This window comes from Anguilla anguilla, chromosome 7, assembly GCF_013347855.1.
Source record: "Anguilla anguilla isolate fAngAng1 chromosome 7, fAngAng1.pri, whole genome shotgun sequence".
Lineage (NCBI taxonomy): Eukaryota > Metazoa > Chordata > Actinopteri > Anguilliformes > Anguillidae > Anguilla > Anguilla anguilla.
Genome location: NC_049207.1, coordinates 42,251,941 through 42,278,977, shown reverse-complemented (window position 1 = coordinate 42,278,977; position 27,037 = coordinate 42,251,941). Strand labels below are relative to the sequence as shown.

The 27,037-nt window shown below is 41.9% G+C and overlaps 1 protein-coding gene across 1 annotated transcript; it reads right to left on the bottom strand.

Annotated features, from left to right (window-relative positions):
• Positions 1–1,198: 1,198 nt before the first annotated feature.
• Positions 1,199–25,320, bottom strand: adamtsl7 (ADAMTS-like 7). The gene is made up of 13 exons (XM_035427527.1): positions 25,187–25,320; positions 24,749–24,838; positions 15,267–15,456; positions 14,402–14,577; positions 13,443–13,545; positions 11,546–11,770; positions 9,070–9,196; positions 8,251–8,458; positions 6,988–7,161; positions 6,205–6,378; positions 5,466–5,645; positions 4,627–4,771; positions 1,199–3,978 (listed from the first exon to the last, which is right to left on the bottom strand). Exons 1-13 carry the CDS (start codon positions 25,205–25,207, stop codon positions 3,839–3,841), a joined length of 1,953 nt encoding a protein of 650 aa, XP_035283418.1. The 5' UTR covers positions 25,208–25,320; the 3' UTR covers positions 1,199–3,838.
• Positions 25,321–27,037: the final 1,717 nt, after the last annotated feature.

Genomic DNA, 27,037 nt, shown 5'->3' with positions numbered 1-27,037 from the left:
TTTCTTTTGTTCATATGTAAACTAACCGTAAAGCCAAAGGTTTTGCCTTGAATGCTTGGATTTTCTCTTGAACATGTGTGACAGAAAAGTCAGTGTATATTGTTGTAACATACATTTATATATTATGTATAACTTTTAAGAAAGGCTTGTTTTAATTTAATAGACTTAACAGTGTATATACTACATATGTATATATATATACATCTATGAGCAAATCAGCGTATTCTGTTGGGGGCGGGGGGGGGTGGGGGGGGGGGGGGAACTGAATATAAACGATAGAGATTCATGCCAGACTCACATGCCAGGTCTGGTCTCGTGAATTTTTTTTCTCCAGCGTCTTTAATCGTTATTCTTTTTCTTGACGAAACGTCCAAAAATCGGCCTTAAACTCAACTCACGTCGACGTGTTTCACTGCCTCGCTGTATATGAAAGATTATTTTTTTTCATTTCCTCCCCGTCCCCTACCGGTGTGACGTTCTCTCATTTTCCTTTGAGTTGTTTATCCGTACTTTTTTTTTTTCTGACACTACAACGGTGCGGCGTGAGGCCTACACAGTTGCACTGCCTCCTATTCTATGTGCCTTTAAGCTTTGGGCAGCAGTGTACAGTACGTGCACGGCATTGTAGCAGTTGTCCTAACCTAGCGTACAGGATTTGAATTTTTGTAATCTCAGGGGTAAACCTCATTGTTGCTAGTGTCAAAAAAAACAAACAAACAAAAAAAAAAAAAACATTTTCTTGATTCACCTCTGGCAATTATCATTTTTAAAAAAAGTATATAGTTTTTTTTTGTATTTTATATACTGTATTGTATCCTATTTTATTTATGTGGCTTTGTAAAACTATGACAGTATTCATAATTAATGATTGTCGGTACGACACTTGATAAGTAAAACGAAGAGATTTTATTTTAATTTGATAAAAACAGAGTTATAAAACCCAAAAAGATGATATTTTGGAGTTCTTTCTCAGATTACATGCTTGCATTTTGGGAGCTGAAGACTGAATGTTTCCAGACAATGGAAAAGTGAACATTATTTTTTATTTTATTTTGTTTTGTTTTTTTAAATCCTGTTGCAAACTTTGTGTCTTGTGCAACATATATTTGTGGTGGGTTCATGGACTTCCAAACCTGTCTCGAAAATGCTGTCGTATAACATATATATCTGTAAGAAAAGAATAACAAACACAAAAAGGCAGCAGCTTGTATTCATTTATTGGTGATGTGACGGCTTAGTGTTTCAGAGAGCACACTGAGAAATGAATGTTATGGAAACCACAGCCGAGACCATGTTGGGATGTTGGGTTTTAAACAAAGTCCCAGTGTTACTTGATTTAAGAAAAATGAAAAAGGCAGTCCGAAACCAATCATTTGTAATTTGCATCTTGGGAATGCGTAGGTCTTGAGCCATGGTCTTTGTCGGTCGGCCATTTTCGTGCTCGAGTTGATTGAAAATGGCCTTCTCAACTGGTCTGCTTTCAACGCCAGTAAAAAGAAATATTATTCAGAAGAAATGTGTGGAAGCGTTTATGTTTGGCCTCATTATTTATTTGTGTGTGTGATTTTGTCTTGTGTGAATACCTAGAAGTAAAACGATTTTGTACTTTTGACTTGTATAGCCCACCTCCCAGAGTGAATTGCCAATTCAGCAACGACAAAAAAAGCTTTATGACAGCACACAGCTTAGCTACCTGTCCATTATATATACAGTCTAATTAACTGAAGCTATTTCTGACATTGTCTTGCTCTGTTATCTTCATTCCTGGTCCTGGCGGGCCGCAGGGTCTGCTGGTTTTTGTAGTTGCTCAGCACTTAATTGATCAATTAAAGCAGTCGATTAGTTACTGTACCTTGCCCAGTTTTTTTGGGTCTGAATTGGATGCTGTTATTAAGGCAAAAATGAAAACCAGCAGGCCCTGCGGCTAGCCAGGACCGGGAATGAAGGTCACTGATCTAGCTGATTAAAGCCAAGAACACAGTGTTATTTTGGAAAATGTTTGTGAATTTACCAGAAATGCATTTTTGCAATAGTTGAGGGCTGGCACAGCACAACATTATGAGATTTAGAGTGCTTTAGAACATCACACAATTCAGCTTTTTTGTGAATTACAACAATTTGCATTTAGACCACAGGCGGAAAGTCCAGAGGTCAGAAGGTAAAAGCCCTGCCATGCGTTTCAGCCACCCATGAACTCAGCCAGCTGATTTCACTAGTTAGTTCTACCTCCTGGTTGAAGAATAGTGGCGACTTGCAAATCCAGGTGATTGGAACAAAATACTGTGGAGGACTAACTTTCCGAACCGGGATTTTCCACCTCTGATTCTGTCCCATTGTTTTCACAAGTAAAGGTGATATTGTCTTGCAGATATAAGATGTTACACCCATTTTGCTCTTTAGGCACACACTACACAGCTGGGAAACAATATTTTGACAGATTCACCCCGATATCAATAGCAGACCAGAACTGGAACACATATAAGCTGTTCCATCTAAGCTGCCTATATATTCCCCTTACTCCTGTGCTTCTGTTTGACATGTTATTTATATGTGCGCAGATGTGTCAAATTAAATGCTAATTAGCCTACACAGCTGAAAACCTTTCCATCTCTGCTCATAATTATCCAACGTGTTTTGGCCTCGATGATTGCCGCCATTGCATCCTTAGCAGCTTGCTGGTGATGAACGGTTACAGAGATGTGTTAAAGCTTGTTTCTCAGTGCTCGTCAGTCCACGTTGACTTGGCTTGTGTAACCAGTGAACGCAATGCTGTTTACCCATAAGCTTCGAGATGCTTTCGAGAGCAATCACACTTGATGCTTGAAGACACGTGCATTCACTGAATATAAATATCCTTGAAATTGTAACGTCCATTATCAAGGATAAATTTAGTATGTTTTTTACACGTGCACGGACAATTGTACGTGTAATATTTTCAACATAATTGATATCAGTCAGGTTCTCCAACTCTGGTGCATGCTTGTTTTTTGTGATTGCCAATCTCTTTTAAATCTCAATTAAGCCTATTGAAAACATGATTATGTTCATAAAATTTGCCTTCTGTCTTATTCAAGATATATAGATTCAAGATATTTTGCTCATTCCCATGTCTTTGAACTTAATTTTCCACAAAAAGGTTTAGTTTCAATGACCAGGCGTTCACACTTTCAGCAGTTAGGACCCAACATTTCATCTGTGTTTTAACTAATCAACTAGCCAATTTCTAAAGGAATCATTTCCCACATATGGCAGAAATATAAAGCATTATAGTCTGGGAGGGGAATGTGGTAAATGTATTTTTTGTGGCTTAAATAGCCATTTATGACAATGTGGCTCAACATGGTTAATGATCCCAAGCTGACATTGAAAGTGTCTCATTCAGTACAATTAAAAACTGGTTCAATTCAGGGTTGAACGTTCGGCTGGAAGGAAAACAAGCATACACAGGAATCCGCCAGGATTAAGTTTGAGAATCCTCTAGATAGATTTTTAGAAAAAGTTTAGGGTGACACTGGTTTAGGAATGAGGGCCAAGAAACCACATACTGAAGAATGTTGTCAAGGGGAGCATTTACAAAGAGCAGGTTGTACTTCAAAGCGATTGGAATGGACATTCCCTGGAGGGCAGTTGCAAAAACGTTCACAAAATCACAGGAGGAAGGGTATGAGGTTGTGTGATTGTTCAGTTAAAACAGGCTTGTGTTACAAAAGGCATGTACAAAAAGGTAAATGCAAATAATTACAGAACAAAGCTTCTTGTGGTTTCTTCACTTGCTGTGGTAGAATGTCTTTATAAAAAAAAGCAGGTGTTTTTTCTCCCTGGAGTGTGGGAGGCGGAGTCACCTGATGGAAAGTCCCGCCTCTCTCCAACTGACCCGCAAACAGGAAGCGCAGCAGGCGGTTTTGTAGTACGAGTACACGCAAAGGCTTGCCTGAACCACCATGTTGCAGTTGAAGTACATGTCCTTGCAATTCTCATCTGAGAAAGATGGGGAGAGAGGGCTGGGTTACGCATAAATTAAAGCAAAACAAGACAAACCTGGCCATTTCAGATGGAACTATTCATTTACAATTGATTTTGACCATTTGTAACTTGTTAACTAACTATATACAAACTGCGTGCTAATGTGTAAGCTTGGAAAGTCATATACACAAGTGATGGCTTTTGGGTGGTCATCAGCCACTTTTAAGTTTAACGCGTGAACACTACAAATGCCTTCTGAGTTGTCAAGAAGCTGGACCAATGAGATTGCTGACTGGAAGACGTAAATAATGGAACCCAGGCATGAACTCTGCCGTGTCTTGACTAGATTTACCATTAACCTGGTACATTGTTATTGTCCAGCTACTGTTAACAGGGTAAGGTCAGTGACACGTCACAGCTGGTCAACTCGGATATCATGGAACTAGCCCGAATTTACCACTGGTATTTACGACTTCGTCGGCCGTTCCAGCGCAACTTCATGGCGGTAAATTCGGAAATTTCCGGCCAAACGCTCCATAAACACTTTGGCTATCAGGCCCTTAATGTTACGCTTGGACAATGTTAATGCTTAACGACACAAAAGAATGAGCGTTAATCATTTTGCCAAAGCTAACGATTAGCTCCAAAACGTTGTAGCAATACCAGTTTCTGGAAGACACGGCTGCGTGTTGCATTCGTTGCGATCATCCGGCATGAGGAAGGGGTCGCAGGCGTTGCTCTTGGTCAGGTCGTCGGCAAGGCAGTGCACCTCTCGCACCTGGTACCCCCCTTCACAGGAACGCGAGCACTGCAACAAAAGGGCCACGCGCTCTTTCTGTTCGACCGTCTTATCTTCTTTAAAGAGGCTAAACTGTGCACGTAATGTGCATTAATGAAAAGTAGGAAAGGAAAAGGAAGCACAAGCACATCCAAAAAAATATTGCCCAGGCGCTGGGGCTAAGGAAAAGACGTGAAGATAAAGGAGATACCAACATTCAAAGTTACAACCAACAAATACGATTGGATGTGGCAGTGCTTCAATCAAATCTGAATCCCAACCGAAAGGCTATCAGCTATCCATGTTGCCAGTGCAATTGGTGTAGTGGGGTGTGCTAAACACCAACCCATCCATCCATCCATTTTCTTAAATCGTTTATTCCTGCTCAGGGATGCGTTGGGGGCTGTAGCCTATCCCAGCATGCAGTTGGCGAGAGGCAGGAATACACCCTGGACATATCACCAATCCGTCGCAGGACCTGCACATAATTCACTCATACACTCACATAACTACAGGCTACAGGCAATTTAGAGGCACCAATGAGCCTAATGCATGTCATTGGACTGTGGCAGGAAACCGCAGTACCTGGCAGGAACCCACATGGACGCAGGGAGAACATGCAAACTCTGCACAGAAAGGCTTTTGGTTGGGATTCGAACTCGGTACCTTATGCTAAAACGTGCATAATAGTTGTGTGACCCTTGTCCGTGCGTTGGGAACTCACCGTGCTCCACTCCGTGACGTACCACTTGGCGCCACACCTCTTGATTTGGCAGGGCTGGGTCTCGGGGGGGCGAGGGAGGTGGGCGCAGTCGGAGGGCTCGGTCACCTCGAAGCTGCCATTGGTGTGCAGCAGGCAGACCACACTGCGACTCTGTGTGCCAATCCCACACTCTGATGAACACTGAAAGAGAAGCATTAGCTTAACCTCAGGAATGGTGAACTTCCCCTCAGTATCTGGCTTACCGTCATTAAAATTGAACAACATGAAGCAGTTTATTATCATTCATCTGTAGTTGTTGTGCCATTCTATAAATCTGAATCAGTGTCTTTGCATTTTATCTTCTAATGTACAGTGGTGGGGTTGACGTTGGGGTTCGGGGGGATTGGGGGGGGGGGGTGGCTTTGTGATTCCATATAGCCTTTATGAGAAATCGTATGAGTAAACTACAACATAATGTAGTAATAAGCGCATGGCTCAGATAATAGGCCTGTACCCGATCTGACCCAGCAGCACAGAGCTGAAAAAAAGGACAGATACACAACAAGATTGCATATCTTTGGGCACCCATTGGGCTCAGGTTAGGATTTAGACATCTAGTATGAGGTTCTGTAGGGTGAAGACTGGGTACATGGAGGCAATTATAATGAAGTGAAAAGAAAAAGTGTGTAATGTCACAAACACATGTATGGTGTGTGAGGGGGAGGGTGCTGAGTTAACAGGCCCGGTGCCCTGCTCTGACCTGCCCCCAGGTCCCCGTGTACCAGTCGGGCTTGTCCTGACACGGGCCGAGGTCGCAGGGCGTCAGGTCCTCCGGCCTCTCGTCCCCACAGCTGTCCAGAGGAAGGCTGCTGATGTGGTTCATCAGGCACACCACCTCCCTGCTGCGACTGCCCCCTCCGCACTCGGCTGAGCACTGCCGGCAGCGCAAGCACACCCTTAATCACGGTCCCCACAAACCACCGACCCCTGAACAATACACAATATTTACACACACAGTCCCCGTACTCCACCAAGGTCTGGCAACAGGGGCAACATAGCTCAGGAGGTAAGAGTGGTTGTCTGGCAGTCGGAGGGTTGCCGGGTCGATCCCCCGGCCAGGGTGTGTCGAAGTATCCCTGAGCAAAACACCTAACCCCTAATTGCTCCCAACGAGCTGATTGGTACCTTACATGGCAGCCTTTCACCGTTGGCATGCGAGTGCGTGTGTGAATGGGTGATTGTAAAGCGCTTCGGATAAAAGCGCTATATAAATGCAGTCCATTTAACATTTACAACATCCATTCCATACTATAATTGCAACATTACCTGTACTCAGCCACTAACAATCTTACAACACAACAGTGATAATAATCACCAAACCAACAACAGCATCATCAGAAATTAGGAGGGCGGCGCTCTTCCAGAGTGTACCCGGCCAACACGAAATGTTCTCACAACGTCAGCGGAACGTTTGGTCAGCGTTATCGCGTTTCCCGTACATCGCGAGGAACGCTTTGCGCCGGGCCGGGGGCGAGCGCCTCACCCTGTCGCTCCAGCGGGTGAGGAACCAGCTGCGGGCGCAGGGCCCCATGTCGCAGTTGCGCGCGTCCTCCGGGCGCAGCCTCATGTTGCACTCCTCGTCCGCCACCACGTCGCCCAGGTTGTCCACGCATTTGACGTCCCGGGTGCGCCGGCCCAGCCCACACGGCACGGAGCACTGGGGCAGGGGTATAGCAGACGCGCATACGCTCAGAGAGGCATAAAGATTTGTACGAGCAAAAAAAAACAACAGAGAAGGTTTCTGCTGGCTTTGGTCATAGGACACATTTTCCTAGCACAGTATGGATGCATTTCATAACCTTTTAAACCGATGCAGGTTATTGCTTAATGGTTAGGGCGTGATCACCTTCATCCCGTGTTAAAGCGTTTATTCACTGCAAAAGGGGGTTGTCTTTCAAGATGGTAACACCCGTATGAGTCCATGAGAAGTCAGCCAGTGGTTTGAGGAGCGTGATACAGATGCTGCACACATGGCCTCCTCATTCACCGGACCTGAACCGGATCGAGTGTTTATGGGATTCTGGAACAGTGCCTGACATAGTTTACTGTGTCCATCACCAAACTGATGATGGAAGTAGTAAACTCTCAAACCATACAATCAATCTTATCACACAATGCCACATGTTTACTTCTCCCAACAGACCACTGTATCCTTGATACAGTGTGATGTAGGTATTGTAGTGTTATGATGTGTCATAACATCAGAAGTTATACTGTACACAGGATGTAGCAGTGTTTGACAGTCTCTGAACGTTTGGTGTCTGATGGCACTGTCCTCGATTAAAATAGCAAACCAAAAATAAGCTTATTTTGGTTTAAAGCGCTGTATCTACATCTTACACAACTGTGATATATATATCTCAAATGAACTTCAATTTGAACTCGCGAGAACATGCTTTATAATTGCCTGGTCTTGTGAATGTGGCCAGTCATTTTCCTCTAAATAGTGTTACATTAAAAATGTATTAGAATTTTTCATACTTAAAATTCATCATTAATTAAATGTTGTTATGTCACGAACGTAGCCCGCTTGTAAGATTTGCGTGCCGTCAAACGTTCAATACCTCCACACAACCCGAGAACTTGGAACTTACGTCTAGTTCAAACTTTACGTTGAGATAAGATCACATCCACCTCAAAGTGGGCTTTATAAAAAAAGTATTTGGTTTTCACGATCACGGTTTTCTGCATATCGCCATTTTATATGTGCCGGGGTTGGTTTCGGAGGAACCGGCGAAACACGAACCGAGGTCCAGTCGGAGCGGATCTGCCACTCGCTGCAGATCTTCAGCTGGCAGGACGCCGCGGTCTCGGGCTGCTCCAGGTGGCGGCAGTGCCAGGCGCTCGCCGTGCCGACGCTGCCGTTACCCAGGGGCCGGCGACACAGGACCTGCCGGTGCTGGGCCCCGGGGCCGCACGACTTGCTGCACTCGGACCACTCGCCCACGTCCCAGCTGCGGGGGAGAGGGACGCCCTGAGCTCCAGTCACATGACCCCCATGAAATATGGTCAAGTCCATAAGCTAAGGGGATGTATATTTTGTTCTTTTGAAATATGCTATAACGTGTTATAAACTTGTTGTAGAATGCATTGTAAATAGATGCAATGTCTGTGTGTGTGTGTGCATGTGTGTGTGAGTGTGTGTGTGAGAGAGAGTATGTGCCTGTGTATATGAGAGTGCGTGTGTGTGTGTGTGAGAGAGAATGTGTGTGCCTGTGTGTGTGTATGTGTGTGAGTGTGTGTGAGAGAGAGCGTGTGTGAGTGTGTGTGAGAGAGAGTGTGTGTGTGTGTGTGTGTTCACATCTTTATGTAGGAAGCTGATAATTGTTTGCAGCTTCATAAAGTTGATCCCAATTGGGAAAAAGCTGGCTTTACCGAGCAGCTGGTGTACAGTACATGCTTCTTATGTGGTTTGGAACAATTCACTTTGCAGATAGGCCTGCCGCTGTCCTACTTAGTGCTAAAAACAGGGAGTCCAGATGTTAGTTGCCGTGGCAGCAGCATGCGTGCGCTTGGCACTGAGCTGTGGTTTGCTGAGAGAGGGTGTGAGGGTGTGGTCACCTACAAGCCAGGGCAGGGCTGGGTATTGCAGTTCTCTTCCTGTACGGGAGGCTGGCTGTGCTCGCACAGGTCGTCCGGGACCAGAACTGCGGTCTCCTGCTCCACGCAGCTGAACACCCCCCAACGCCTGCCTACGCCACCCAGAACACGAAGAGGAGAGACGAAGAAAATATTTTAGCTGAACTGTGAAGCATGGACAGAGATGTCTTTTAGAGGACAGAAACCTTTGATTGAAAACCAGCCGCACAAGATTGCTGTGAGCATTTTATTTGAACACACACAACAATGCAGCGATTGTAACTTCTTACAATGCACAAAGACATCCTTGACTTATAAACCACTTATGGATAAAATGAAAATTAATTCAGTAAGGTGACTAAATTGAAGTAAAAGCCAATTTTTTTATATTGTTCCTTTAACCCTTTGAAGATTAGACTTTTTGGAATGTTTTTTTTAAAATTCAGAACTCACTTCATTCTTCTAGAACTCCACTGTTTTCAATTGTCAGTAGTGACTGTTACATCACCATTAGAATGTTTAGTTAAGACCATATTTGTGGTCTTGAACCTTAAATGGTTAAGACAGATTGCTTACTGCGTGTATGTTTGGAATGCCAGCCCCATCCTACTGCCCAGGGATCAGGGTAACATTCTACAGTTGTGTCGCTGGCAGAGCCATTGCTTATTGACAAACAGTACAGATAGTAGCACAGCACAGTGTGTTGCATGTGCGAATGATAATGTGCAAGATCTCCCTTTGAAATGTTTCTCGAAATTAATGTTGACAGGGTGAACCCATGCTCATTCTTCCAGAGGAAAGACTTTCGGTGCATTTTAATACAGTGCGCTTGCTGTCTCCATCCCACTTCCTGTCAGTGCTGGGAAACAAGGTCATTGACAGTCTTGGACTTTTGGATTTGGGAATTCAGCCAGAGCTTTGTTCCTTGCTGAGTTTGTCGGTGAGGAGGGGGAGGAGGTGGATGGGAGGCAGAAATACACCAGAAAAAAATGACTCTGGACAACCAATAGCAGTCTGGATCACTTCGCCTGCTGCGAATCATAAGTGAATCAGATTCATATCACCTTCTCCCCCATGCAACAAACATTTTTTGTTATAGATTTTGTGATTTTGCGTTTTCCTTTTTTTTTGTTGTTGCAACTGCAACCCCCTTCCAGAACTGATAATGTGTTCTGGGTTGGTTCGCTTATCATCAACTAGCCACAAGTGTTCTATGATTATGCTGTGATTATAATTCAAACTTAATGAAGGGATTCCTTTCAGAAATGTGAGAGGGCACGCAACGATCCCGTCCAAACTTTATCTGTTTCCATCAACTATCAGATTCATCAAATCCGAAGCCCGTGGCTTAGTTTTTCTAGTTCTGCTGTCAGTTATAGTTTTTGGTTATTTTTTCTCAAGAATAAAACGTTCAGCCATAGTGCGCTATATCTAAGGACTTGATCAGATATAGAATGTTTTAGAATTGAACAGATGGTTACAGTAGCAAAACAATGGATAAAAGATTAGCCACAGACTTGTGCTTTTTGTAAATGTTACAGCCAGGGGCATAGCCAGGAATACAGGGCCCCTAGAATCATCACCCCCTTTCACCCCACTAGCGACGGTTACAGCCTGGCTACAGCCCTGCTTCCTGTAACAGTCTGAGTACAGCATAATCAAGAGAAGCATTGCACTCTGCCAGACTCTCGACTTCCTGTCCCTAAGACTGTAACTCAGGATCTTTCATAATATTCCTGTAAAAAAAAAAGAAGCCTGCGCCTTTGAGAGTACTGTGTCAGGTTTACAGGTCTGGAAAGCTTCCATTACGCTCTCTCAGACAGGACAACTACAGGGGGGTGTATTGACATGGGACCAAGATAAAAGTTTTCATCTACAAATTCTCCCCCCCCCCCCCCCCCCTCGACCTGCTAAACACACACACGCACACACACACACACACACACACACACGCACACACACGCACACACACACACACACACACACACACACACACACACACACACTCTCTGTTTGTCAGTGATCCACACAGCACAGCCACATCCAAAGGCAGACAGCAGGTTTGCATTACACTGTTGTCTCACGATTAAAGAAATAGCAAAAACAATTTAAAGCCCTCAAATTATTCTCAATGCCTGAACTTCATTATCCTGACTCATTTTGAGCCAAAAGTTCTCCATCTATCAAATTTAATGTTGACAATGGGCATGAAACAGTAACCTGTGCTATGCCAATCACTTGTGACGTTCAACATTTGTTTTTCACCCACCCAAATATATTAGAAGTTAGTAATAGGGGGAATGGCATATTTTTTTGTGAATACTTCTTTTAATGTGCGTTGAGTAATGCTAATATACACATTATACATTATAATGCATAACTGTGCCCTCAAGCCATGTGTTCGAGCTCCTTTATAAGTGTAAACATGATTCCTGCTAGAAAGGAGAAAACATGTTCCTCACCTGACCCACAGGTGGCACTGCAGAGCGTGCTCCCGGTTCGCCTCCAGCCATAGGGGGAGAGCAGTTCTGGGTGGAGCTGGGTGCCTGCGGCGTCTGCCGCTGTAGGCGAGGGGAGGGGGTCAGACGGGACCTGATTTGGGTGGACCCCGCCGACAGAGTTCCCATTCCCGTTGGAGTCCAGAGTGAAGCCGTTACCTTCCACCGTGTGGAGCCCCATGGTCACTCCTGAACGGAAACACAAAGACGCAGTACTGAAATACCAGAGAGAGGAAGAGAGGTGTGCATGAGGGGACTCACGAGAAGTCAGGCAACCATAGGCAACAGGTTTCCTTTCTCTATGAAATCCAAGCGGCGCTCATTCAAAAATGAACCCTAACGCTCTGCTAATCCTTCGTCTCAGAAATGTTTTGCTTTCATTTCCTCGCTCTTTCATTACGGTCATCTGGGGGACTCCAGCTCTGTCACTTTGCACCGCTGTAGAGGAAAAACAGATATCTGGACAAACGGGTCAGTTGTCCTGTGAGGACCGTGGGGTAACGGTCAGATTCTGGTCAGGTCACGGTTAGGTCACTGCAAAGGAAAAGTTGTCGTAATGAAGTCCTCAATCTTATGCAGATGTGAGGTGGAAAATACCTCAAAAAAGCTCAGTGCTGAGAAACACAGTCCTTCTCAAGCCTTTTCTGGCAAATAAGCATGCATGCGGTTGATCTAGTACAGAGTACAGTATAATTATTTCCAGTGAGAAATCAGAGTTTTAAACTCCTTGTCTGTAATTCTCATCTTAGTTTGTTGCATGCTTTTGTCCAGAGGTTTCAAGCATTAGATGTGTGGAACATGTCTCTCTCACACGCACACACAGACACATACACACCGATACACACATGCAAATATACACAGACAGGTACGGTCTGACAAAGGTATTGATTTAAAGTATTGTACGCAGTTCTGGGTATCGCACTACAAGAAAAAAAAAAAAAAAGCTATGGAAAAAGTTCAAAGAACAGCAACAAAATTGGTTCCTGATATGAAATTTAAAAGTTATGATGAGAGACTTAAGATACTTAGATCTGTATCCCATCAACATGTGTCCTTCATTTTAATTTATGAATAAACACACGCATTACACTGTTTCTTCACAAAGTTGATGGTGAGTTAGTTTTAGTGATCATTAAACTCGCCAAATTGTGTTTATGAAAAATAATAAGTCTTGTTGTTAAAGATAAGGACAAATATAGATTAAATCTAGGTCCTAATATTTTCATTCTTAGAAAAAAACAAAAAACAAATAAGGGATTAACAAATTAACTACACTGGGTTTTTCAGGTTGAGGTCTGTTAGTAGAACATGAGACCATATATGGAAATGAGCAAAAAGCCAATTTAGCAAAAATATCAGTATACCTTTCTTTGCATACAGACTTTTCAATATGTGGAATAGCTTGCCAGGTCACATAGCAGAGGCAGAGATGCTAGGGGTGTTCATGTCTAGACCTGATGTAGTGTTAGATACTCTCTATTTTGTCTGCAAATGGTGATCACCAGATACTCTCTATTTCTTTGGTAAATGAGGCGAGAGTTAATGTGCTGTCTGTTCTTGTCATTATGTGTTCTCGTGTTCTTTTCTGCATGTAGTGTATTCTGCCACAGCATGGGTAACAGTAACAGGATACCTTCAAACCAGTTTCTGGGAAGTTGTTCCACAGCAGGAAAAAAACATATATCTGCTTAGTTCAGCATGAAGAGCAGTCACCCTTCTTGTTCATAACAGACACCCAGTGTCTCCAATGCAAACAGTGACATTGCAGTCTGTTAGCTCCCAACAGAACACTTGAATTAGTCAAAATGGTCTATTCCTGGCCTTTCAAACATGCTGATTGATTGACAGATGCCATGCTCACCTAGGTGATCATGGGTGGGCGGGGCAGGCTGAGGGCTAGGGATGTTTTCTCTGGGCAGGATGTAGCGGTAGTGCACGCTGGGGTCAGGTTGCTGGTAGATCACCTAGTGTGGGAGAACAGGAAGTACATCCATTTGTATGGGAAGAAATTCAGTATACGAAAGCACACGATCGCGAAGTTTCAGTAATAAAATACATTCATTTATTGAAAGTGATGGCTTTATAAATATAAGTAATTTATATTATTTGCATTTAACAAAAGTAGTGTGAATGACAAAATTGCTGAAATGTTGACGATGGCTATTTACTTTGGGCTTTTGGGCTACAGCTGTTTTCAATAAAAGCATATGAATCTTTTCATTTTTTTTTATCTGATACTAGCAACCAAACCCTAGCAACAGTTGTAAATACGTTGCGCACAGAGAGAACGAGTATTAGCAAAGAGAGAAATGCAATTGTTTTATTTGTCGTAGGATGACACAATCAAAGTGATCTGAGACTCTGTGGACCAAACCACATGTGTGAGAATGACATCTTCTGTGACAATCTGTGTTGAGTAATGCACATATAAAAATGATGCACCACACTAAAGCTTTAAAAACTGAAATGCATACTTGTGATCTGAGGTTGCGCATCAGAGCTTGTTGAAAAGCATACTCAGGCTTCCCTCCGGAAAGAAGAACTAAACACACACCTCTTACCTTTCCCACAGGTGGAAGTAAAGACTCTGTCACAGTCAGAGAGTAGTACAACAATTCGTGCAATTAACCCTTTGAAGAGTTCTACTGTAAGTCAGTGTTATGGAACTCCATTGCTTTCAATTACCAGTAGTGATTGTTACATCAGCATTACAGTGTTCAGTTAAGAACATTCTGATCACATATTTGTGATCTTACACCTTAAAGGGTTAATAGCCAAGTGGACATAAGGAGAAGTCCTTAGGCTGTCTGTGAGACTCACATAGACGTGGAGCTCTTGGGTGGTGGGTCCAGGGGCGGTAATGGACTCCCCTGTCCTGCTGCGGATCTCGTTGGGCCTGCGGTACGTCAGCAGCGTCCCGGCGCTGCTGAGGGCGCCGGGCCTGTCGATGGCCCAGTTCCCGTTGATGAGGGGCGTGCCATCTCCGGTAAAGAGAGCTGAAAAATGCATTTCACGTCAGAATACACACGGGGTCATTGAGCGGGACTGCACATACTTCTTAACACTTCTATTGCTAGGTCAATCCAGGTCACGTAGCAGAGGAAGAAACTCTGGGGATTTTCAAGACTTGGCTTGATACGGTGTTAGATACAATCTATGGCGAGCATTGCTGGGCTGAATGCCTGTTCTCGTCATTATGTTATGTTATGCTATGTTATTGATGGTTCCACTGTCGTTTAGTAAAGGCTACATTGAACAGAATAAGTTCTCGGTTAAACTTAATTAGTGAAATAAAGGTTGACTATAAAAATAAATGTATGTTGTACACCCAATCAAATGCTTTCCCTAGATTTTTTGTTCTATACACTGAAAAAAAAAGTTTCCTTCAAATGAACCTAAAAATTTTCAACTGAGAAAACCTAAAAGAAATATAGGTGTAACAAATTAAAGTCAAAAGTTTTGGTTAATCCAATTAAACTTTTTTTTTCAATGAATGAATCCAATGAATAAACCTAGGTGAATTTTATCAATATCAGTTTGATGCTCAAGCATAATTTTGACTGTAAGCATAAGGAGGGCCTTTGAGTGTTAACATAAAAATGCATTCACTGGAGCATTATTGGTAAAAGAAGAAGAATGAGAAGAAGAAGGACAAAAAACATAAGATCTCCTAAGCTCCTCCTACCCAGGTAGTTCCTGCTCTTGGTGGTCTCCTGTATCTCGATGTCCTGGGCCCCCGGGGGAATCTCCAGGATTTTGTGGTACCCCACCGACAGGATGGAGCGCGAGAATGTCCCGCTGATGACCTCACAGGAGGAGCCATCGCCCCCACACACCCCACAGGCGTCCGCCTCATGCCCTTCACATTCTGAGACCTGAGGAACACGCACACACACACGCACGTGTAAAACAGGTAGCAGCACAAGAACCGACGATACATTTCACGAATACTGGATGTTACCATTTACATTGACAAGGCAACTGTTCTTAATTACATTTTTCTCCTCATTTGGACGTATTTACTCATTACTAAATTGAATACATGTGATGATTGGTCTGTGCCCTTGTCCTTTACAATGATTCTTCTGCTGAGGGATTTTACAGAGAGAAGAACACACATGTGCAAAACTTGTGCAATGCTTTTGGAACACAAAGCCAGGAGTAGACGCTTCCAATTCTCTCCTCAATTTTCTGGCTTAGTTCAGAAAAAAAAAAGCATTTGCTATGTCTGCATCTTTTTTTCCACTGAAAAAGTACTATTTTTGCTATTAGTCTCCAGAAATTGGTACATATTATTGAGGGGGAAGTTTATTCCTTGTCAAATGGAAGTTTTCCTCTGGTGGTCCCCCAAAATATTCCTGTGCTATGAGCCAGAAAACCCCACAATCCTCCAGCGCTGCTGTTCTAGCAGGGAAAGGAAGTGTTCTTTTAATAAAAGCAAAAGAAAATGAGATCTGAATATGAAAATATGTCACTGCTGGGTAACTAAGAACAAATATGTATTTTCTGAGCATTAGAATTGCAGATCTACTTTAATTATGTAAGAATCCTGAGCAGAAGCTGTTGCCCACATCCATATAAATAAACAAAACCAAAGCACATATTGAAGATATTATAAGGCAGCATCCTAAGATTAAAATATGTGCAGGGAGACAGTCGGATAAGACCTTTTAAGATTATAGACTTCCTGTTTCATTTGAACTGCTGTCCTCGAAACTATTGATTCCACATGAGGATTTTTAAATTGTGAGCTGCATGTAAACACACAAAAAGCAAGGCGCTCTCGGGCCGTCTTGGTGTTGAGAGGTCCGACATAAACTGTGTGAGATTAATGTGTCGAGCCACACTGATTACCGCTGAACCTCCATTTTGTTTAATGTCTTTAGCTGCAGGATAAGACCTGACTGAAGCTCAGCGTGCTCTCTGGAGCACGGGGGTCATGTACAGTTGAAGAACTGAGAGCATGTTATGATGTGGTGGTTCAATACCTAATGGATATACTTAGCGTGACAAGAAGCTAGTATAACAGGCATTGACAATAAGGGCATGTGCTACATTGAGAAATGGTAAAGTTTAAGCTTAACAGTGACTAGGAATATACGATGACAGAAGCATATGACTCAAGCTTTTCAGCATATTCCCTTCATTAGAGAAATGGTGTCATATCCGAGTCACAGACAGGGCGAGGGGTGGAAATTAAAATTGTGTAGATAAGGGCATTATCCAATATAAGTAAATGGGATTGGTTACATGACTGATCTTCAGAAAGGCAGAACTCAACTTCCCACATCCCATTCCACAATCATGAATAGCACTGACTAATGTGTTTCTAAAAAGTGTTTGAGGCCCTGCCACCCTCCACCTCTCACCCCCTCCTCAAACTCTTTCTGACTCCATAGTGGAATGGAAGCTTCTGGAAAGTACCAAAGATCGCAAGATCACAAATCTGGAAAGTACCAGAGATCAAATCAAGGTCCTCCAGGAAGTTGTTGGACTTCTGTTTTCCTCCATCTCATTTTTGTTTCATCATCACACTGAAATAAATGTTGAAATGCTTGACCACTGTAGGCAGGTGTGGTTTGAAAGTCGATGAAGTGAATGTGTCTTAAGGTTCTCTTTTGAGGTCAGCCTAGTATAACGAGTTTACTAACAGGCTCTGGCTCAAAATATCACACACAATGAACAGAACATAGTAAAAAAAAAAACTGTGTGCAATGAAATATGCTGGAGATTAACAGCGCATAGTCGTAATATGATCATATTATTCCACTCATATAAGTGTAATGTTCCGACCCACAGAGAGAACTGCTGTATAATTTAAGTCTCTTCTGAAAACCAGCCAGGGTTCTTTCCCAAACAATGCATGCATATATGGAACATGAATTTAAGTGAAACTAAATTTTTAAACTCTGCTAGAGCTCAATAGAGATATTCAGATGACATAGAATGGATAGTCATGAAAAACAAAATCTAAGAAATCAATTATAAATCCTCTCTTTCATGTGTGGAACACAAAAAAAAACAACAACAAAAAACTATAACATTCACAGCCAAAATAGCTTTTAATTCACATTCCTCACGTGAGTCACATTCATAAACTTAACTGTTACCATATATTTAAGGACTACCATTTTGTCAATCACATCTGAAAAAAGTGCGTTCTATTTATGCCAGTCTTGAATCATAACCAATGACTTGCAACCTAAAACTGAGCTGAAGCTACATTACATGTCATATACAGGGTCTAAGGTAATGCCTTCAAGGAAAACTTTTGGTTGATTTCTAAAGGGCACTAAGGACAGCATAGTGAAACCAGGAAAGGTTTTTCATTCATGGCAAACTCAACTATGCCAAAGAAAGCTTTAGACAAATAATAACCTGCTCTAGAAAAAACTATTTTTTTGCCATTGCAAAACGACTGTTGTGATAATCAAAATGAATATTTAGAAAAATATTTTGATTAAAAAAAAAAGTATACATGTTTCTAGACATTTGTGTTTAAACCTGAATTTTTGTTTAAAAGTTGACTGCTCATTTAAAGACCACGTGCAGTATGTTCCGCGAATGCAGTATTGGTCCTGCTGTCTAGACATCGCTTGTTTGAGCTTGGTGCTACATCATTAAGCCAACTATGACTGTTAGTCTGCAGCTGCCGAAGCAATGGATTTATCCTCCCAAGGGTACATTGGCCTGAATGGTTTATTTTGGCCAGATTTCCTCAATACCACAGCATTGGCTCATCCAAACAATGCACAAAGTGCCCAGAAGCTGCCACCGTTGTCAATGAGAGCTATGCTACTATCAGTGCTCCTACAGTTCTCCCATAATACTATCTGGAATGTTAGAGGATCACTGTACTTCTGGGTAAGTAGCCAGCTTGATGTTATGCCCCTTAACCACAGGAAAAGTATGGAAGTAAACGGATTCTTCATTACGAGAGTGATAGCTTTGGCATGGAGGAACCTCTACTTTCCCTGTCTCAGTGGCAATTTATTCACAATAAATCAGTGAATCTGTCTCAGAAGCTTTGCAATAAATAACTGCAGTATAACTAAATAATAATGTGCAATGTAATTCTGCATATTACAACCATAAACTACATTCTTTTTAAACTTAGTGTGGCATAATGTGATGGTTCTGTGTGGGACTAGCAAACAAAATAAAACAAAACAAAATAAATACCTATAAAACAAACACTGGACGATGGTAGTTAACTTAATGTTTCACTTTTGTCACCACTGTGGGCCATAATTCCAGGCAGTTCATCCAGTTATTGGAAACACTGGCATTTATTCATGAGTTTAAGTGGGAAAACTTGAAGGAACGAGGACATAATCTTCCAAAAACAAACAAAAGCACAAAATACAACAATAATTCAGTTGGTTTGGTGCGTGCCAAAGAAATGACATTTTCTCAATTAAAGGCCTGCTTTATTTGTATTTCATTATGTTATTTTTCACCGGGCAGAATTCTGGTTTTCCCAAAACTGAGAAAAACCCAGATGACTGATAAGTTCATAAATAAGAAATAAAAAATAAAAAAAACTTTTTGTTTAATTGTCCATTTGTTTGACACATTTACAGAAAACAAACAACAGCCATTTTGACAGCATGAGTGCCCCACAGGTTTACATTCTTGAGCCGTAAACTGGCAACAATCACGATGCCAAACCAAACGTATCACAAATAACTCTCCAAACAGACAGTTGAGTCCACGGTATGTTGATGTTTTCAAGAACGATGTAAGTATGTCTGAGTCTTAAAAATAGCCAGTGCGTTTGTGACGAATGAGTTGTGACTAAATTAGGTAATGAATGCATTTTTTCCGTTAAGTAATGGCTATACTGCATTTCTTCATTGCATTCTCCTGCATCCGCAGTTTCTCTTATCTTTCTTTCAGTGAAACTGGCACGAAACAACCCACATTTTCCATTCACTGTTACCCAGTAAATGTCAACCAGTTGGCTCGATGTTCATTTCTTGTCAGTTTTATCCATGTACAGATGTTTGGTTCACTCATCACCTATCTAAACTTCCAAGATGAATGCTCCAGCATTTATCTCCAGTAATGGCTCCTAAAAAACAAAAAACTACCCAACCTTGTTCTTGAACATTTACCATCCTGGAGGTTCTGTTTTCAGCTGTAATTTGGCACACCTGACTCAACTAATTAGCAGCTCAGTGAGAACTCTAGCTATCGAATGAGGTGTGCTTTCTTAGGACTGCAGTGAAAACCTACAGGACGGACAAATCTCCAGGAACGGTGTAGGACAGCCCAAGAATTACTTGAGACATGCTTTCTCTCTGGAAATAGAATATGGAATATTGTCTGCTGACTGACAGTTACGTTTGATCATATTGAATGCCATTAACAGTGTGGTGATATTGGTAGTTGACACAGGGTCAATGTGACTCTGCAATAGGTCAAAATCAACTGGCTGAGAAATTGATTGGGACCTTCAGAATGGCAACTGCTGACTGAGAAGATCCCTCTTGGGAAATGTAGTTTAGTATTAATAACTATTTATTATTAAACACTCCAGTTAGCAAGTTGTCTTCATACTCACAGACTTATTTAATAACATTTTAATAATTTATTTTGGTAATAAAAATAATTCTTTTTTAAATGCCTCCACTGTCATTTGTTTTTAATGTAAAAAAATCCTCACTAAAGCAGTCTGTTAAGAGAAATAAAAAAAAGCAGGTGCAAGAAAAACATCACCCCCCTCATTTACAGTGCATCAAAGTAAGGGTGACTGGGTCACGTTCTTTGCATTGTGGAAAAACCTCAGTTCGACACTGCTTACTTAAGCTAGCTGAGTCATGCTTTGTTCGGTTCAGTGTACGCATTCATTCAATGTAGCTCACATCCCCAGGCTTCAAAACACATTAGCAATCGTGGAGTCATCAGGTGAGTAGTTCAAAAGGCCCTTCCTGAGGAAAGACTCTATATCCCTGGAGTCAAAAGCTATGCAAGTGCCACCCAGGGATCAGAAACGACTCAGAAATGAAGAGCAGACAAAAGAAAACAAAAGGAAAATTGACACCCAGAATTGGACAGTCTCACAATGGACGAAATAATTATGAAAGAATGCTGGCTAAAGATACTGTGCTGACCCTTGGTATCCGACAAGTTAAGCCCAGGTCCTTCCAGTTCGCTTGTGGTACGTTTACTTGCAGCGCTTGAATTTATTTGAAGATCTGTAACTCCGAGGTCAGACAAAGGAAATACAAGAAAATTAACAGAGGATATTTGTGGAGGGACTGCAATGCCAGGACTTCTCTTATGAATCTTAAGGTGCCTTGAACTTGAAGTATGAAAGTAATTTCACCATGTAGGAATGGATGATGAATCAAAATGACAAAAATAATAAAATTTGTCATTAAAGGATAAATTTATCAAGATTACCGATATTGTACAAAATACTTCAACTCCAAGACGTGCACCTTAAAAATTGGAGTGTTACAGTAAGTGTGCTGTGCATGCCTGCTATGCCAAAACTGTTTTACTCCAGCAGCAAACCGTGAAAAGAATAATGGTATAATTGATTAATTTCTCTAATCATAGTTCATAGGAAAAACATTGACTATGTAGAATGATACAACGTATTATGACATATTTTTATGTAAGTTGCAGGAAGTTGCTTTGTGTGCTTATGTTGCCACAGAGGTAGTTAAATTCATATTGGAAAGAAATTACAAAACCTCCAAAGACACCACATTTGCTCTTGGGGCATGAATCAGCGTCTTGGGCATGACCGGTGATATGATTTGTATGTGCCTTCAGTTGCGCTTGTGGACGCTGCTTGTCTCTCCTGGTGACCACAGAAAGTCCGCTCAATTTCTACAGCGGCAAAATATGAAATGGAAGGGAGGTGGCCTGACCAAATGTTCCATGTTGAGGACTTGGCTCTGGGACTGATGACATAAGTTATTTTAAAGGAAGAGAGTCACGAAGGGGAATGACCCCTTTGCACCCAAGATTGCAGTGCCGTGGTGATACTGGTGTATTATACTGCAGATTTTATAAAAGGGTCATAATTACTCCACTTATGCTGTTTGCAATTCTTCTTTTCACTGATGCAAATCTGTACAGTTATGATTTTATGTCTGTGGTCTACACCATTTTTTTCCCCCTTTGCTTTCCACCAATCCCTTGTAGACTTAAAAATATACGTTTTTGTAAGACCAGAGGAAAAGACTTAGACATTGTGTCTGTGCTTGGTCATTCTGTTACTTGATTCCTGTGGTCTCAAAGAGCCAAAAGCCAAAAAGAGCCAAAAAATATTTTTCCTCCAGTGCTTTATGGAAGTAATTCTTACCTCTATTAAATTAATTCTTAATTCCTACCGACAGCATGAGCATAGCTTTCTGTACCTTTTAGAATAGGTTTGATATGAATAAATTACCTCATATTGTACATCAGGGCTGCCCAACTCTGTTCCTGAAGATCTACCATCCTGTAGGTTTTCATTTCAACCCTAATTCCGCACACCTGATTCTACTAATTAGCAGCTCAATGAGATCTCTAGCCGTTGAATTAGGTGTGCTTTGTTAGAGTTGGAGTGCCAGCCTACAGGATGGTACATCTCCATGAACAGTCCTGTTCTACATCCTTCTGGACAACTGGAATCTCTTACATCTGAAAAATCCAATGAGAGCCAATTAAAATGAGCATCAAAAGTAAAATGCAGAGGAATGCAGGAGGAGAACATGGTGAGAGCTGTATCAGAGAGTGTGCAGTGGTCTTTTTTTGTTCTCCAGTCAGGAGATTCCTGATCTGTCATCTCCCAGCTGATTAAACTCTTTTGGTACGAGGAACTTGTGCCAGTTTGGGTCTAGGATGTTACTCAGAGCAGGAAACTGCACTTACCCAAAGTCACCAACTCTTTCCTCTCCTGTTCATCAATTTCTGTTTAAATATGCATCAGACCTCTACCCACAAGAACAGCAAAACTCTCAACACAAACTCAAACTGATATCAATCAATCAATCAATCAATCAACAAAACTTTAGGAATAACATGAATTTCTGTAGAGAGCGATTACCAATACAATTTGTCTCAAAGTATGCATGGAACTGAACTCAAGGACATGATTTCCACCAAACAGATTCCAGCAGTAATTAGCTAGGTATTTTCTCCGTGTAGCATTAATAATAAAGTTTCATCCCCTGTTGATTTGAATCCTTCACTGTTCCATGTCAATGTGGACGAGGAGATTTGGATGGGGATCTACAGCATAGCCCAGCCACTTATGTCATGGGCTTGTGGTTAAAAACAGTAACTCGTCATGACGGGAAAGACAACCACAGCGAATCGCGACGCAGTGAATACAATGTCATGATAGGCAGCTAATTTGTTCTGGCTGAGTGCTGAGTCATGTACAATACTTTTTTAGAAGTGCCCCACACCTACACACTGTCAGTATGTTGTAAACAACAAAACCGCATAAAGACATTTCTCCAGAAACCTCATTACATATCCCACATGCTTCTAAAAAACAACTAATATTACTGAGGTGTGTACATTGTTAAGACTTTTTGCCTGTATATATCATATATCAAACAACATTTATTTGTCATTTGAAAAAAAAACCACAGGATTACTCAACTGAAGCATGCTGATTGTGTATATTTTAACCTTATAAGCAGCAGATGTGATCTCCCTCCAGTCTTAAAATGATAAAGCTTGACAAAAAATAAACAAATTAATTGAATAAAGATGGATACAGGATTGTAAAAAAAAAAAAAATAGAATTGTTGTTTCTGAATGAAATATAATTTGTCCTTAACTGGAGGTTCTCCAGACACCCACGTTGCAAACCCTCTCTTCTGAATATCCTGACCACCTGACACACATTACAAATTTACCCATGATTCCAATCATAGTCATATCCACATTCCCAGTTGTATTCATTAGTATGTCGTGAGAAAGAAAACGCTAGCACTTCATATTAAGTTCATGTTAACTCACACTCTCAGAAATAAAGGTACAGTGGAGGTACATTTTTATTCTTTAGGGAACAAATTTCCCAAATGTACTCTCAAAGTACAATATTGTTCCACTTGGGTACTAATAAGTACCTTTTACAAGAGTTACAAATGAATCATATATTTCTGGCATGGGGTACAATTTTATGTATCTGTAGGGTATCACCCCAGTGCCAATTGTCTATATCTTTACAGGCAGTTTTTCATATCTTTTTTCTGACGGTGTATAATGAATAAATACCATTCACAGAAATGTTATGAACATTAATGAATTGCTTTGCAGTCCGGGTTCTAAAGAAAACACAGTTTACCACAAACCACCAGCATAACCACGGAGTCTTTTTTTCCAGAGCCTGTCCAAAAAACAATTTCTTAGGACTGAATTCCAATGATATTACGGATCTAATTACTAATTAATTACTAAGTACTACTTACCCACTCATTTATTGGGCTTTACTATAAAGTGTTAACAGGAAACCATAGAAGCATATGTCATATTCTTCTTCAAATAGAGACATAAAATAATATAAATCATCTCTGGCCTAACAGCACTTCTTTTATCTATAATCCAATTAACATTATATTCCAATATGGAAGTAGATAGAAAACATTCCTCTCAAGTCTGGAGTTGTAAAAACTTAGCAGTAATACAGACTGATGAAAACTGCCAAATAAAACTATAGTGAATACAACTGCTTTACTCTAAACCGAGGGTGCTAAAATATAATGGAGCTTAGATGTGCTAGCGGAATTAGACACAATGCCATCCATTATTTGGTGCCAGTCTTTGTAGGGACCAGGTAGATGCCTAAACTTGACTACTGAGATTCAGCTTAAATCCGTTCTCATGCCAAATTGTGGAAAACATTAAAATTGTGGCTGGGTATATACTGTAGTGTGTCCATTTTCCATGCATGCATTTTTCACGAACAAGCCAGTTTGTGCATTAGACTTAGGTACCACAAAAAGCTGAGCTCAGCGTGTCTTCATAGAACTCCATCTTATCATAACCAATAAAACAATCTCTACTTATTAGTCTTTTTACAGGAGTTTTACTTGTCTTGTAGGTCTTCAGCTACAGCCTTGCACATTTTTATGACTATAAGCATGAAAGCTATACAAAGCCCCCAGGAGACCCCCCCAGCTATGAGTAGGTGGGGGGGGTTTGGTCTCCTACCTGTCCAGGTGAGCTGCTGACCAGGTCCCTGGGGAGTGCGGCAGCGTGCAGGCAGAAGAGCGCGAGGAGGAGGGCAACACGTACTGTCCTCTTCCAGGGGGAATCCATGGAGAGACAGAAAGAGAAAGAGAGTGAGAAAGAGAGAGAGAGAGAGAGGAGGCTGTGACAGTGCGAAACGGTGTGTATATGAGTGTGACGGCACGTGTGTGGATGTGTGTGTGTGTGTGTGTGTGTGAATGTGAGTGAGACAGAGACAGAGGGAGAGAGAAAGACAGAAAGGGAGGGAGGGAGAGAGAGAGAGTGAAAGAGACCAAGAGAGGGAAAGAGAGAGAGAGATGGAGAGAGAGAGTGTCTGTGTGTGAGAGAGAGAGCTTCTCTCCTGGGGAAGGGGTAGGTCCCAAAATGTTGGAAGTGTGGCTGCAGTCCTAATACACTCACACTTCTGATTAACTGGCCCATTCCCACCCCTCCTATTCTTCACAAGGATTTCAGTCTCATTGACACACCTCCTTCTCTGTCCTCACTCATTCTCCTTCAGTCTCTCCCTCTCTCTCTTTATCCCTCTCAGTTTCCCCTCCGCTCAATCAGATCCACACGCACAATACCTCTACATCTCTCTCCTCCTTTTTTCCCAAGCCCTTCTCCCCCTTTTCCGTCAAGGTGTAGAGCCAGATATTTTTAACTTGCCAGATATTTTTCAGAAAAAAAGAAACCGTGGGGGTAAGTTAAAAACATGTGCCTCCTCTTTACCAGGTTCCCACTGTTTTCCTTCTGCTATGCTGTCTGTCCTCAGAAAGGCCGAGAGTTTTTTTAATTTTAGCCCGCGCTGGATTAGCATTGATGCGCGCCCCCCCGCAGCCCCCGAACCCCGGTGCCAAAGATAATCGCAGCTCTTTGCAAGTCCTGCTGGGAACCGGGACCCAACAACGGCCAAGGAAAAGCTGAAGCGTAGTGGGAGCTCCTTAAAACGCATTCATCTCAGCCTTCTCCCCATCTCCCCTTTCACCCTTCATCCTATCGCTCTCCCCCCATCGGCAAGACCCTTTACGTTTGTTTTTCCTCTTATGAATTTTCCACAAGTGATTATGTTGCCAAAGTGAAGCCGACCATTTCACCCACCGAGCAGGCTACAACCTCGGAGTCCAGCGCTGTGAAAGTGGCCAGCGAGCCAGCTATGGGAATCCGGCCGCAGAGGGAAAGTCAGAAAGAGAGAGACGGGGAGAGTGTGAGTCACACGCGGCGCACCGTAATTGCGGGGCAATTTGCGGTTTCTGGCTATTCGCGCGTTCATCTGTAGTCCCCCCCGGTCAGGAAATGACTGCAAACACCTGCGTGCCTGATCACCGCGTGCATACTAACCAAGCGGACGTGTTCCTCAGGGCAGACTCCCGGGTATCAGCGCAGCGTTCTCCGCTAGCATGGCAAAAGACGGCGTTTCCCGTGTCAGCTCCTTTACTGCTCGTCACTGTAAACCGTTATGCTCAACACCATTTTCAATCCATCATTTTCCCCCCAAACTTTTTCCCTCTACTACTGATATAATCTTGTTCTGACCAGCGGTGGAAAGTCCAGTGGTCAAAAAGTAAAGGTCCAGCCATATTTCTTCCACTCTGATTTCCAGCTGATTTCACTAAACAGTTTTTCCTCCTGGCTGCAAATTAGCAAATCCTGGCAAAAAAAAAAAAAATAGTAGGGAGAACTTTTCACGTTCTGAACCCTAGTTTTCTACCGCTGGTACTGACCAATGATCACTTGATCAATCATATTTGTTCTTCATATTTTTTTTATTTTTTGATGAACTGATTACTATCATGAGAGTTGGACAGTTACTGACTGCAGTCTTAAGACACTCTTATATACTAGCTATTTGCTAGTTATTAATTGTATCATATGTCTATACGATACAGTTAATATCCTTGCTAATAACTATTTTCAAAAAGCATTATTTTAAGCATTACTTTTGCAATATTTCAAAAGTATATTCATTTTTTTATTTACTCTATTTTTCCCTAAAATTGCCTTTGTTATTATAGCAACATTTTCCTGCAAGATATGTAACTGATGTTTAACAACACTGTGGCCTAACAAACAGAAAAAAATGTTGCACAATAATAGTCCTTCACAGAACCGCAAAGGATTGTGGTTCCTATCCAGAACGGCTATCCAAGATTCAGTTTTTTAAGGCTTTTCATAGTCGGTCAGTCTCTAGAGTCAATACAAGGCTGACATGAGCGCATTGAGCCAATCTGAAAACAGGGAGTTCATTATATCTCACGCGTGAAAAAAAAG